General features: G+C 39.2%; 1 protein-coding gene across 3 annotated transcripts in view; it reads right to left on the reverse strand.

The window, feature by feature from the left end:
* SLC25A12 (solute carrier family 25 member 12) overlaps positions 1 to 15,771 on the reverse strand; it is a 209,209-nt gene that overhangs the window by 17,464 nt on the left and 175,974 nt on the right. For all 3 annotated transcript variants that reach the window (XM_066346580.1, XM_066346581.1, XM_066346582.1), the window contains exons 10-13: positions 14,712 to 14,793; positions 13,241 to 13,399; positions 10,121 to 10,173; positions 9,786 to 9,866 (exon numbers count right to left, since the gene is read on the reverse strand). In XM_066346580.1, coding sequence (XP_066202677.1) covers positions 9,786 to 9,866; positions 10,121 to 10,173; positions 13,241 to 13,399; positions 14,712 to 14,793 — 375 coding nt within the window. The remainder of the gene's footprint in view (positions 1 to 9,785; positions 9,867 to 10,120; positions 10,174 to 13,240; positions 13,400 to 14,711; positions 14,794 to 15,771) is intronic.

A 15,771-nucleotide genomic window follows, 5' to 3' on the forward strand; every position in this document is an offset into this window, starting at 1 on the left:
TCCATTTAGACTTTTAAATTTTCTGCTCTACAGACTTGAAAAGATTTTTTTTCTACATTTTTTCCTGCTGCTTAAGATAATTAAAAGACAAGTCACAGACTGGAAAACATATTCATAACACATATATTTCACAAAGTACTGTCTCCATGATGTATTAAAGAATTCCTACAAGGCAATAATAAGAAAATATGAATAAGCTATTGAAACATAGGCAGAATACTTGAACAGATATTTCAGACACAAAAAAGATATGAATAGCCAATAATCACGATAGGATGTTCAATATCTTTAGGTTCCAGGGAAATGCAAATTAAACCACAATAAGATATCATTCCACACCAATCAGAATGACTAAAATAAAAAAGACTAAGAATATGAATGGTGGAGATGTGTAATAATTGAATACTCTTATGCTACTGATGAGACCATAAAATGGTCCATTCACTTTCAAGAACCAACTGTCAGTATGTTTCAAATTAAAAATACATCATCCTATTCTGCTTTTATATATTCACCCAAGAAAAGTGAAAGCATATGACTCTTGAAAACATTAAGCAAAATATGTCAACAATGAAAGAATGCATTTTGTACGATTACATTTATGGTGACAGGAATCAGGGCAGTGGTTACTTCTGGGGTGAAATGTTCTATATCTTATCTTGGGTAGTGATTTCATAGGTATACACAATTGTTAAAACTCATTGAACTGACTGATATCTAAATCTGTTCGTTTTTGGTATGTTAATTATACCTAAGTAAATTAACATACATGTATATATATTTAGGTATGTTAAATTTTTATTTTATATATACCCATATAATGAAAAGGAAAAAAAGAAAAGCTGCTACAAAGTTGAATGGGCTCATCTAGATTTATTTTAGTACATGGAGAAGGCCCTGATTTGATTCTTCAAGAGAACATTATAGAATAAAAGGAATTGGTCTTAAAATCAAAATATTTGGGCTCATATGAAACCTGCAGGATATTTTAATTGTGTGACGGAGGTGAGAAAATTAGCCTTTCTGAGCTGCTGTTCTTCATCTACCTCTTGCATAGCAGTGACACAGTGCTTTTTAAAGTACTTTAAAAATTCTAAGCTGACATTAAAGTATTATTAATGTCCACAACAGATATCATAATTAAACAACTCAATTATATTTATGTGTGATATGGACATGTAATTATATGTTATTATATATGTATGTATTTATATATAGAGAGAGAGAGTTTCTAATAGAAAACTAAGGCCCTGGTTGGTTTGCATAGTGGTAAAACGTCAGCCTGGTGTGTGGATGTCCCAGGTTTGATTCCCAGTCAGGGCATATAGAAGAAGCAACCATCTGCTTCTCCACCCTTTTCCCTCTCCCTTCTCCCTTCTCCCTCTTCCCCTACCACAGCCATGGCTCAATTAGTTTGAGCAAGTTGGCTTTGGGTGCAGAGGTTAGCTCCATGGCATCCGTCTCAGACGCTAAAAAAAAAAAAAAAAAAAAATGGGGCCAGTTGGCATAGTTGTAGAGTGTTGGCTCAGCGTATAGAAGTCCCGGGTTCAATTTCTGGCCAGGGCACACAGGAGAAGCGCCCATCTGCTTCTCTACCCTTCCCATCCCCCTTACTATCTCTGTCTTCTCCTTCCGCAGCCAAGGCTCCATTGGAGTAAAGTTGGCCCAGGCGCTGAGGATGGCTCCATGGCCTCTGCCTCAGGCACTAGAATGGCTCCAGTTGTAATGGAGCAACACCCCAGATGGGCAGAGCATCGCCCCCTGGTGGGCTTGCCAGATAGATCCCAGTCCGGTGCATGCAGGAGTCTCTCTGCCTCACTTTTTTTTTTTTTTTTGTATTTTTCTGAAGTTGGAAACAGGGAGGCAGTCAGACAGACTCCCGCATGCGCCCGACCGGGATCCACCCGGCATGCCCACCAGGGGGCGATGCTCTGCCCATCTGGGGCATCGCTCTGCTGCAACCAGAACCATTCTAGCGCCTGAGGCAGAGGCCACAGAGCTATCCTCAGCACCCGGGCCAACTTTGCTCCAATGGAGCCTTGGTTGTGGGAGGGGAAGAGAGAGAGAAGAAGGAGAGGGGGAAGCGTGGAGAAGCAGATGGGCACTTCTCCTGTGTGCCCTGGCTGGGAATCGAACCTGGGACTCCTGAACGCCAGGCTGATGCTCTACCACTGAGCCAACCGGCCAGGGCCTGCCTCTTCACTTCTCACTTCAGAAAAATACAAAAAGGAAAAAAGAAAAAATGGCTTGGCTGCTGAGCAAACACAGCAATTGCCCCAGATGGGCAGAGCACTGCCCCCTAGTGGACATGCCAGGTGGATCCCAGTCGGGCATATGCAGGAGTCTGTCTCTCTGCCTCCCCTCCTCTCACCAAAATAAAATGAAATAATAAAATGAAATGAATAGATATATAGAAAACTAAAAACAGCTCTGACCAGTGGTGCAGTAGATAGAGCATCCTCACAAGGTGCCAAGGTAGCTGGGAACCTGGTCAGGGCATCTATGAGTGGCTGCACAACTAAGTGGAACAGTTAGTTGATGCTTCTCTTTCCCTCTCTCTCTCTCTCTCTTTCCCCAGCCTCCAAAAGTAAAAATAAAATTGTAAAAGAAAAAGAGGGCCCTGGCGGGTTGACTCAGTGGATAGAGCATCGGCCCAGCATGTGGATGTCCTGGGTTGGTTCCCGGGCCAGGACACACTGAAAAATGATCCCGGGCAGGACACACTGAAAAATGATCATCTGTTTCTCTCCCCCTTCTCTTTCTCTTCCGCTCTTGCAGCCAGTGACTCAACTGTTTCAAGTGTTGGCCGCAGATGCTGAGGATAGCTCGGTTGATTTGAGCATCAGCCCCAGACAGTGCTGCTGGGTGGATCCTGGTTAGGGAGCATGCAGGAGTCTATCTTCCCTCCTCTCACTTAATAAAAAAAGCTTGATAAGAATGGCTTACCTATGAGAAAAAATTATCTGAATATACAATAAAAAAAATACACGCTAAACATACAACATCCATAACAAATATCTACTAACTGCACACGTACACGTACACTCTTACCCCATTCCCAGCTAGAGAAAGGCCAAGCAATTATTAAACCTGAATGCAATTTATAGATATTACAACAAAAAAATCTTATTATCATATCTAAATTATGATAAATTCTGAACTAGTAAGTCTTTCTTGGGAAGGTTTTGCTCTAGCTATAAAATAAGAGTTTAATATTCACAGTGAAGATTCAAAATTTGAAAATGTACACTGTTTATACTTCTATTCCCAAAGGTTATATTGTATTTCTAACGTGGGAAATGCTGCTGATCCCCTGCTGCCCTCAGAAACCAAGAACTTCTTTCATTTGCAATCAGAACTCAGAGTGAACAAAACTTCCATCTGGTTTTAAAAGAAATGTGTGTGTGTGTGTTCATGCATGTGCACATACCCATGAACAGCAAGCATGTATATAAAAACATTAGAAGAAAACATACCAAAATCTTGACAATAAAAAGTAAAACTGTCATTTGGTAATATCTCAAGTCAAGGTAGAAGACCCTAAAAAATTAAGGTTAAAAAATGCTACAACAGTCCTGGCCAGTTGCCTCAGCGATAGACTGTCGGCCTGGCGTGTGGAAGTCCCAGGTTCGATTCCTGGCCAGGGCACACAGGAGAAGCGTCCATCTGCTTCTCCACCCCTCCCCCTCTCCTTCCCCTCTGTCTCTCTCTTCCCTTCCTGCAGCCAAGGCTCCACTGGAGCAAAGTTGGCCCAGGCGCTGAGGACAGCTCCATGGCCTCTGCCTCAGATGCTAGAATGGTACCAGCCACAGCAGAGCAACACCGTAGATGGGCAGAGCATCAACCCCTGGTGGGTATGCTGGGTGGATCCCAGTCAGACACATGCAGGAAGGAGTCTGTCTGACTGTCTCCCTACTTCTAACTTCAGAGAAATACAAAAAAATAAAAAAGGGTACAAACACCTGACCAGGTGGTGGTGCAGAAGATAGAGCATCAGCCTGGGATGCTGAGGACCCAGGTTTCAAAGCCTGAGATCACTGGCTTGAACATGGGATCATAGACATGACCCCATAGTTGCTGGCTTGAGCAAGGGGTCACTGGCTCGGCTGTAGTCCCCCAGTCAAGGCACACATGAGAAAGCAATCAACGAATAACTAAGGTGTCACAACTATGAGTTGATGCTTCTCATATCTCTCCCTTCCTATCTGTCCACCTGTCTTTCCCTCTCAAACACAAACAAACAAACAAAAACGGTACAAAAGCCCTGGCTGAATAGCTTGGTTGATTAGAGCATCCTCTCAAAGCACAAAGGTTGCCGGTTCAATCCCGTCAGGGCACATACAGAAACAGACTGATGTTTCTGTCTCTCTCTCTCTCTCTCCCTTCTTTTCTCTAAAATCAATAAAATAAATTTAAGAAAAAGAAATGGTATAAAAAAATCAAAGGCCTAAATATAAAAGTTAAAATTATAACTCTTTAGAAGAAAACAGAGGTATAAATCTTCATGACCTTTGATTAGGCAATGATTGATTTCATTCCAGGATATAACACCAAAAGCTCAAATAAAATAAAAACATATATATAGATAAATTGAACTTCATTAAAATCAAAGTCCAATTCTTCAAAGAACAGAAAGTATAAAGCATTTGCAAATAACACATCTGATTGGAACTCTAAATATATAATGAAATTTTATAACTCAATAATAAAGGACAAACTCACTAAAAAATGGGCAAAGATTCTGTACACATTTCTCCAAAGAAAATAGACATATGCAGATAAATGCCATATTCATGAAAAGATGTTCAACTCTGTCAAGTCATTGTATCAAAATAAGACCACTTCACACCCACTGTGATGACTATAAAGAAAAGGCAGATAATAACAAGTATTGGCAAAAAACCAGGACCCGCATACATCGCTCACAGGGATATAAAATGGCACATCCACTTTGAAAAACAGCCTGGCCTGACCTGTGGGTCACAGTGGGTAAAACGTCGACCTGGAACACTGAGGTCGCTAGTTTGAAACCCCAGGCTTGCCTGGTTAAAGCATATACAGAAGTTGGTGTTTCCTTTTCCTCCCCCCTTTTCTCTCTCTCTCTTTAAAATAAAGTCTAAAAAATTTTTTTAAAGCATGTATTTAAAAAAAACAAAACAGTCCAGCAGTTCCTCAAAATACTTACTGGAGTTACCATATGACCCACCAATTCTACTTCTGGGTATATACCCAAGAGAGATAAGACATGTGTCCATACAAAACTTTTTACATAAACATTCATAGGAACATTATTTCTAATATCCAAAAAGTGAAAACCCAAACATTCAACTTTTGAATAAACAAAATATGGTATATCTATATAATGGAATATTATTCAGCAATAAAAAGGTCTGAAGTATTTGTACATACTAAAACATGGATGAACCTTGAGCACATGCTGAGTGGAAGAAGCCAGCACAATAGGCCACATACTGTGTGACTGTTTTTATATGCAAGATCCAAAACTGGCGAGTCCACAGAGAAAGTTTTTAGTAGTTGCCTAAGGCTAGGCTGGGAGGTCAGGAGAGAAGATCAGATGGCTATAGCTAAAGAGTACCAGGTTTCTTTTTGGGGGTGATAAAAATGTTCTAAAATTGTGGTGATAGTTGCATAGTTCTGTGAATATATTAAAAATGCTGAATTATACACTTTAAATGGAGGGAACTGTAGGGTATGTAAATTTTACCTCAATAAAACTTTTCTTTTTAAATTTTCCTGAAACACAGAAAGCATTCAGTAATTGATAAAATGGCCTAACCAGACGGTGGTGCAGTGGATAGAGCATCAGACTGGGACATGGAGGACCCAGGTTCGAAACCCCGAGGTCACCAGCTTGAGTGTGAGCTCATCCGGTTTGTGCATGGGCTCACCAGCTTGAGCCCAAGGTCGCTGGCTTGAGCAAAGGGTCCCTCGGTCTGCTGTAGCCTCCCTGGTCAAGGGACATATGAGAAAGCAATCAATGAACAACTAAGGAGCCGCAATGAAGAATTGATGCTTCTCATCTCTCTCCCTTCCTGTCTGTCTGTCCCTATCTGTCTGTCTCTGTCACACACAAAAAAAGATTGATAGAATGAATAAAGAATAAATAAAATAGAAACATATACCAAGTATGAAAAAATATGGATTTGGAGAGGAATCTCAATTTTTCCCGTTAGTAAGTGCAGGATTTCACTGAGCTTTCAGTTTCCTCAACTCTAGCTGGGAATGATAATGAGATAATGCCTATGAAGTGTTCAGTCCAGCACAAGATGCTCTGGAAATGATAGTTATGATGATGAACTACAATCATAAGCTTATATTTTCTTTGGTGATATGGAGAAATGAGCAAATCACAATAAGAAAGTTTACTTTCAAATTACCACAGGAGAATACGATTAGATTTAAGGTTAACAAAATTAACTTTTATCTGATGATAATGGTCAGGAACTACCCTTTTCCCATGAGCTATAAACACATTCTAAGTCGGGTTCCCTGCACAGGGAGAAACTTTAAATTCTTCTCAGCCTTGTCAGCTTGTTGGATGAAGATGAACACATGAAAGAATGAATGAATGGAAACACACCAAATATGAATATGAACTTGGAAAAAAAGTGGTTTGAATCTCAGCTTTGCCATTTACTAAGTGCTGGATCTCAACTGAGGTTTTATTTTTTTTCAACTCTAGTTGGGAATAATAATGAGACAATGCCTATGAAATGCTCAGCCCAGTAGAAAAATTCTCTACTGCTCACTAGCAACCTAGCAAATTAGAACTACATTAAAAGCAAAAACCAGTGTCAGTGATAGTAGTAATATTTTAGTTGAGTGAGAGTTTCATGGATGCTCATTTTTATTATTACTCTTTATATCTATACACTCTTTTGCACATATCAAATATCACCTACATTAGAAAACATCATAAAACAAACAACAAAAGACACATAATATCTAAGGACTGAGTATTTTTATTTCCTGGTCACTTCATGATAGTCAATGCATGCCATTTCTCGTAAAGGGCAGCACCGTCATTTTCATGGGATGTATAATTTCCCTCTTATGCATATGGTACTAAAGGCCCAGGTCCTAGCTAGTCTTTCTGCTGGAGAAAAATGTATAAAGACAATACAGACTGCTCAGTTTGAGCAATTTCTTCCAAATTAGGTTCACATTAAGTACATCTTTAAGAATTGATGACTTTTTGCCTGACCAGGCAGTGGCACAGTGGATAGAGCGTCGGACTGGGATGCCGAGGACCCAGGTTTGAGACCCCGAGGTCGCTAGCTTGAGCATGGGCTCATCTGGTTTGAGCAAAAGCTCACCAGCTTGAGCCCAAGGTCACTGGCTCAAGCAAGGGGTCACTCGGTCTGCTGAAGGCCTGCGGTCAAGGCACATATGAGAAAGCAATCAATGAACAACTAAGGTGTCGCAATGCACAACGAAAAATTAAAGATGCTTCTCATCTCTCCATTCTTGTCTGTCTGTCCCTGTCTATCCTTCTCTCTGACTCTGTCTCTGTAAAAAAAAAAAAGAATTGATGACTTTTGAAAGAGCAGCAGCACTCTTCTCACCTGAGAACATCACACAGTCACAGGGACACTATGACACCCAGAATGGTGAGGGGTCTCATGACCGGGCTCATGGGCAGCCACTCTTGCCAGTGTTTATCTGGTGGTGGTTTACCAGGTTTCATTCAGTAAAAAGAATATTCCTATACTCCACAGTGTTTGATATTGTACATATGGAGAGTCATCCTTTTTGTTTAAGACTTTACTTCCTGTCAAAATGCATAAATTTTTGGAAGAAGTAGATTATCTTTAACAGTCATTTGCAGTGTGGTTGAATTCATCAGTAGATACTCAACAATTGCACTCTTTTTTGGGGGTGGGCACATTTTCTTTCCTCCCCAAACAAAGAGATATAGAAGGGAAAGGGAAGAGAAGAGAAAAGCAGAAACATCCAAAGTGAAGAATTGCAGACAACCTCATCATTCAGCCTAGAGCCCAACATGACTATTTTTCACACTGCCAACTTCTGGCTGGATAATCCATCAAAGAGTCCAGAAATAAGTCTGATTAAGGAAGAGATTAGAGTGTCAGCATAACCCTCAAGGCACACAGGACTTCAACAGAAATTCCCAAAGTTCAGTTCTAGAAACGGGGCCCATACCGAGGACACCAAAAGAACCAAATACCTGATTATGGTTTAACTACTTCGGTCACATGTCAGACATGGGAACAGGTCAATTTCATGGGCAAAAACCTCTGGATATTACAAATGGAAACAAATAATTACCTACATAGGAGAGAGAATGATTTAGGAGATTTCTGGCAAATGTATGCAAGTGCTGTGGCAAAACTGAGTTAGGAAACTTCTCAACCAAGTTGAAACTAAAACCACTGAGAAAAAGAATATTTACGATTTGTAAAGTGTCCATCATTCAAAGAGAAACAATTACTGCATTTAATTGGGGTAAAGAAAAAAAGAAACTTCACTTTTAGCTTATTCTATGTCTCTCATCTGTCCTTCATGAAAAAGAAAGTCAGCCAAAGAGGTGAGTTTTATTTCTAAGAAGGCACTTGGACACACACGCGCAAGCAAGCGCGCACGCACACGCAAACACACACACACTCTTTCTTTCTCTCTCTCTCTCTCTCTCTCTCCATGACACCCTTTCACAAGAACTTCGGGTGCAGACAGGTAAGGACCCAGGTATGTGCCAAGCTGACAAATCTCATCAAGGAGAATCCAGAGCAGCCTCTCTCTGACCCTCAGGGCATCTTCTCTGAATTAAAAGCTACAAAGGTCAGCAACATCATCACCTCAGGCTCCACAAGCAACTGAGGAGGGTTTAGCCAAGACTTTCAGCCAATTCAACTGAAAGTTATCAGGGGTTTCAGAGACAAAATGGACTAAGTAAGTCTTAAACAAATCACATATTACCAAATGTGAAATGAATAACAAATAAAATTAGTTTAGCTGCAAACTTAAGACTTGAAAATTAGTCTAAATCCAATGTCATGCTCACACTTTAAAGATAAAAACATCTGTGCTCTAATCCAATCTGAACCTCTGCATTCAGAGTTGTCAACAGCCTCAATATACTTATGGTTGTTTGCTATATCCTCTGGTCCCTAAAGAAGGAAAATTATAATTAGACCACAGTGCCTTACTTTAGTCCTACAGCTAAAATATAATAGCCTAATTCATCTGTCACCTCACACTTATTTTAATGTACAATCAATATATATATATATGGTAACTCTATCCACTACTGCTATTTACTGTGATATTTAAGAAGAATCAGAATTAGAACTTTAAAAAGTGTAGAAGGTAATGCTTCAGGAGCTTCTAAGAGACTGAGCTGACAAAAACACTACCCATTTTCTACATTCAACACCAGTTAGAATATGCAATGAAATTTAAGTCATTCCATACAATCACTGAGAAAATCTGCTTAGAATCCCTTGAATTCAAAGGGAATGTCATTCAGATATTATATCCAATGTGCAAGAAAGATAAAGGAGTGCAGTGGATAAAGCGTCAACCTGGAAATGCTGAGGTTGCCGGTTCAAAAAACCCTGGGCTTGCCTGGTCAAGGCACATATGGGAGTTGATGCTTCTTGCTCCTCCCCCTTCTCTGTCTCTCTCTCTCTCTCTCCCGCCTCTCTATAATGAGTAAATAAAAATCTTCTAAAAAAAATGTAAAAAAAAAAAAGAAAGATAAAGGAACATATTTTCCATGGGAAACGCCCAATATTAATACGTACACAACCTCCAGCAAGGACTTCTGCAAAAAGTGGAATGGACCCATCTCTTCTGGTGAATTTGTCCCGAACAAAATCATTAACCTAATTAAAAGAGAACATCAGTTAATCAGAATTAACATCAGTTAACCAGAATTTCTTCTACTAACATGCTATTTGTTTTCAAATCAGCAAAATATTTGTCTCGTGATAGAATTAAAAATTATCAAATGTCGACACGTAAATTTAAAATTTTACAAATGCCTTGACAGTGTATCAGCCTCAGAAGCATCAGTTTAAATTTCGGCTTAATGGTAATCTAAACAAACAACGTAAATTTAATGAGAAAAAAAACTTACAGTCAATTTAATGGCCTTTTCTGGAGCAACCCCTATAAGCTGTGGTATCAGACCTGGGTAAATGGAGAGAAGTGTTAGCAATAGAGATGAGCTGGATGTGAATAAACAAGCCTGACAAGAAATCATTTCCCCCACGTTATATACCCATTTCCCATTATTGAAATGGGAAAGATGGATTATCCTAAAAAACTCTGTGTATGTATGTAATAATTATTTATGTCAAATGTAATGTTATGCTTCCTTGAGGCTGTAAATCCTTCTCTTAAGCATGCTTCCTTTAAAGCCTAGTTATCTAACCTCCCAAAAGGTGCGTGAGGAAGGGATGAAGCCCATGGATCTTCTTTATACCTGGACCGCTGCCACTAACAATGGAACCACATTCCCTTCCTCTACGACCAACAGTATACAAACATACACAGACCTGTGAGAAAAAGCCAGTGCTGTGTGCTCGGAAAAGCTCTGCACAGTATGCTGTTAAACAGATCCAGATTTTGCCACAAATGATGCTACCTATGGAATAGCATACAGTGGCTTGGTCATTACAGAATACCAACTCTCATAATTTTCTCTTTAGAGAAGCCCAGAATTCAGTACTCATTTATTTAAAAGGAAGCCAAAATGGAACAGAAAAACACAGTTTTATGTATCATTTAATGGATATCTTCCATAAGCAGAAACACATGCCTATTGTATTCTTATTTACTAATATGTCAAAGTCAAGACATTTCAAAAGAATCCTCCTAAAACAAAGGAAATTATTATTCTTAGGAAGTTAAATTTCCAGGCTGGCTGCAAACTGGAAAGGAAAAAACTACATAAACAATTCAACATCTGTAGATATTCATAGGGCTCAGCTTTCTAAAGCACACAGATTACCCAAATTGTTAGCATACATTTTTTGCATACGTTTTTTAAAGATGCTAACAATAAACATTTTATATCCTTTAAATCACCCAGCCAAGGAGTAGTTATGTATGTGTGTACACGCTTACTGCTGATCTTAAGCCTACTTTGAGGACACTGCTGAGTGATTTTCTATGAGTTGAAAGCCAGCAAGTAATCATACATACAGGCTACTGTCAGTCAAACTGAATTATCAACGACAAACACAAATCTGCACACACGTTTAATGGAAAGCAGACTGATTTAAAAGAATAAATCAGCAGATGGCAGTCTTAACTTTCTAACCCTCACGATTATCAGGCCCTATTACTTTTAGTCCAGCTCCCATAAAACTATGTCAGCATGTGTATTTGTTTTACGACTAGCCTCAACAAGGCTCATGGAATTTTAATAAAGTACTGATTTATGTAATTTTCTCATTGTTGCCTGCAAAGAAATTTAGGCTACTCTGTCAACAATTTTGTCAGTCATCTGACAGAATAATGGACCAGTTCTAAGCAATATAGGACAATCTCAATAATCATAGTGCTCACATACAGAATTCCTACAATCTTCTCCTTACTACAAGAGTCTTTTATTTAAAGGAATGATTTTATCAGCTCACATCCTGAATAAGGCTAACAATCCCTCCACCTCCTCCCTCATACAACTGACTATATCTGACCCATTTAATTAACATGAAATCGCTCACAAATGAAATCTGTAAGCACCCACTCATTGAGAAAGCTAAACTGTTCAGTATATAGTTAGGTTCCTTCTACTATAGGACATTCTCTTAATAAGTATACCGAGAAGGGAGAAAGGTCACTATTCAACCAAAAAAGATTGGAAATGTCAAAGAAAAAAAATCTTACGTACCATTCAACCCTCAGATGTCTATTAAATAAAATCTAGGTGTACAGGGTTTTTACAGTTTAAAACAAGCATTCACATGCACTGATCTGGATTCTGATCACACATACCCTTCCATGGAACACTTGTGGTACCTCTCAAATTAGAGAGGCTAGACTTTTGAATATTTGAGCAAAATACATTTATTCTCAGGAGCAGGGTAGCATTTCAGCCCACTTTGATTTCAGAACCACTCTCTTCTCTCCTTCTACACACAATGCCAACAAATGAACGTACTCATGACCCTCTCTTTCACATGCAAGTGTATCAGAGCTGGATTTTTCACCGAGACACCTACACAGAATGCTACCCAGGGGTGTTCTTCGTCCTATCCATGAGCAGAAAGCTGTGTTCAGGCCCAGTCTTTCTTTCCAAGGAAGAGGTTCTAAGCCAAACAGTTCAACAGAGCTCAGAATGAGCTAGGGATTAATGAGACTGTGTGTGCAAACAAACAAGTACAGTAAATTACATAAATGCCCTGGACTTAAGCATGGAGAGAGTATTTTCAAAGAATTCCAAGTGGCGCCCAAAGGGATTAAAATATTAATCTCCTTCCCAAAGGAAACCCTAAATTCTAATGTGAAAACATGGACATGAAAGTCGTTCCCTCTCTGAGAAGAACAAGTTCTTACAGAGCCCACGGGGGCGGGGAGAATTCTGCACCGGACTGGTGCTGCTAGGCCAACGACACTGTGCTCAGCCTTGCTGTTGGTAACATTTCCTCCGCAAGGAAATCTCTCTGCTTCCACTCAGTGCCTCTGAACTAAGAGGAAAGGAGCAAGAACGAGACTTGGAGCCAAAAGGTTCTTTTCTTTTTTGTTAAACTTCAGATGAGTCAGTGGAAAAGACTTATGAATGGTCTCCATGGAAGAATCAAAACTATTTGATATTTCAGTTGAAACAAGTGGCTAGAGGGTAAATTTACCTCAGAATGGCCTGGCTTCTATTTCACAGAGAAGAGATGTATTTCTCCTCTCTAATTCTTTGAGAAAACAAGCTATTTTAGCTGTCATCACTGTATACACCTGCAGACATGTGCCTTGGTGTGTAAGAGTACAGTGACCAAAGACCCACGGTAGGACAAATACAAGACTTGAATTCCAAGAAATATAAATAGCGGGAAGAAGAAATAAAGACCTTGTTTGCAGACTCACATTGCTGGTTGCCAACAAGAATGTAAAAAGGGAGATGAACAATAAAATAAGAAGAGACAAATGGCCCTAGTCTGACTGGGCAGGCTACACACTGGTTTATGTGAGTGACTTAAAATCTGCTGCTGGTGAGATAAGAATCACTAACTTCAGCGGCTGAGATTTGCTTACTCACCCCGGTAGAGTCCAAAGAAGCCTTCATAACGCAAGACTTTCTTAAAGCAGTCAAAGCTGTTTTTGTACATCAGCTCCCCCACAACCGAGCCAGTGCCACGCTGGTTTTGCATGCGGGTCTTCACCAGATCTATAGGGTAGACTGCAGTGGCTCCCACAGCTACAAATAAAACAATTTGTAGGCTTAAAAGAGAGCACAATTAAATGGAGAATCTGTAAGGACAACAAATCTCATCTCAAAGGACTAGACAATAAGACACAGTATCTTTTCTAACAAAAGAGACTGTTATTTTTTTCTCCTCCCCTACAAAGCTGCACGGTGCCAAGCTTGCAGCCTCGGGAGCCACAAATACAGCTGCTTCGGAGAACAACTGTAGTGGATTTTTCAAGTCGTTGCCAACATTAGATAATCAACACTCGATTTTCCATAACATTAAATTATTAAACATAATATATTTTTTAAAATAACATATTTCTTTATATTTTCCATTAAATGCCTAAATATTATACCAGTTAGTACTTAAAATGACTATCTATGTATACACAGATGATTGTAATTTGAAAATTTAGTTTACCAAAGCATCTTGGTAAATTAATCTCAGCTACAACCATATTATTGCAACCAAATCCCAATCTCAATATAACCCTATCCCTATGTACAGAATTTGGTTTTAAAAAAACAAAAAGAAAAGGTCAGGCCTTAGATTTCTTAGGAATGAACAAGTTTATAACATAAACTGGAGTATTACTATTTTTCAGCTGTTATAAACCAAAACATGCTTCGCAACTTCTGAAACTGAGACTAAAGAGAATGGTTTCATCAGTTCAGGCTTGTTTTGAAAAAATTGTAAGTATTTTAATCACTCCTGATAAGTTTTACTCAACAAAGCGATTTCAAATTCTATACTTCTTCTATGTAGAGATTTAAGGAGGAAAAAAAAAAAAAAGAAAGAAAAGTCTCAAATTTTCCCCAGGAGCGGGGACGGTAGGTTCATCTTAGCAAATAAGCCACAAGTCCAGATATTCTTCAACAAGTAAAAGGGATGAGGGAAAAAAATACAATCAGAAAAGCAAAAGTGAATCACTTTGAGAGGTTATTTTATTTTGTAAGGTTCCGGGATTTGTATCCCAAATCTTGAGTTTCTACCAGCCCTCACCCGCAACAGCACACACAGGTTCACTCCCCATGGCTGTGTCCTGGCTATAACCAGTATAATTAAGGTGAGTGCAGCACTGCGTCGAGACTCTCACATTATCACAGGGGTTTGTCCTAAAGACAGACTGGAGCCGAAAGGCTGTGGCCATGCTATAACAAGTCCTCTGATCATAGGTAAAAAAAAAAAATGCTTCAGAAAGCCCTGCGGCCGTGACCCACGGGAACAATGAACCGCACCTTTGCTGATCTGTCCTGGTCTAGTGAGATAATACTACATGATCACAAGCTTGAAACAGCACCCAGACATATCACTCACCTCCAGCAACTGAGCCCAGGGTGAATCTGTAAGCGGACTCGGCAATCTGGAGCCAGACAGGCCTCCCTACACCATGAGAATGCTGTGGGGTAGAAGAAAACATAAACAAATTAAAAATTAAAACAGAACTGAAAAAGCGTATAGCAAACGAAAAGGTTACAATAACTATTTTAAGATTTTAAAATGTATGGATATCTCTAGTATTGGCATTGAAAAACCATATCCAGTCACAGACACAGTAGCTTTTTTTCCATTTTTTAACAAGTCTGTTAATGCTTCATTTATCTGGTGCTATTAGGGAATATACTATCATTTTACTGAAGTGAATAAACATTTCAGGTATAGCATCTTTCCTTCCTTCTTTACATTAAGCAACTTTTTTAAAATTTAAAAATCTTTCCAAAATATTTCACAAGAACTATCTTGTGATTTGGAGAGAGAACATTGGTCATATCTACCACCTCTAATGACTGGAGGAAATCATGCTCATATGTCCATCAGTGACTGCATCAAAGATCTAATGCAGCTGTCTGTGCTGTCCTCCCACACGGGACAGCTACCACCTCTTCTACCAACAGATTCCTAGTGTGATTTTGCCGCTGCTCATCTATTAGGGCTGGAGAAATCACATAAGTAGGATTGCTAGGATTATGTGGAAAGCAATGTCAAGGGCTTCTCTTTTGGGGATAAAGTGAAAACCTTTAGTAACTACTACTTCTAGGATCAGAGCCTTATTTCTGGCTTTCCAGCTCAACCACTGAGATTATCGCTACGCAAGTGCAGTATTTCTGACCTATGCAATTGAGCATTTGCTCTCCTAGACCTATGTATTCCCCAACTCTACTCCACCTGTATATAGAAAACACATTAGAGGCTTTAAAAAAAATAAATCCCTGGGGCCTGGGGCTTATATATATATATATATTTTTTAAAGCACATTTTCTATGTATTTTTTATTTCTTTAAAATTTTTATTTATTGATTGATGTTAGAGAGAAACGGTAAAAGAAAAACATTAATCTGTTGTTCTACTTAGTTATGCATTCATTGGTTGATTCTTT

Source organism: Saccopteryx leptura, chromosome 7, assembly GCF_036850995.1.
Source record: "Saccopteryx leptura isolate mSacLep1 chromosome 7, mSacLep1_pri_phased_curated, whole genome shotgun sequence".
Classification (NCBI taxonomy): Eukaryota; Metazoa; Chordata; class Mammalia; order Chiroptera; family Emballonuridae; genus Saccopteryx; species Saccopteryx leptura.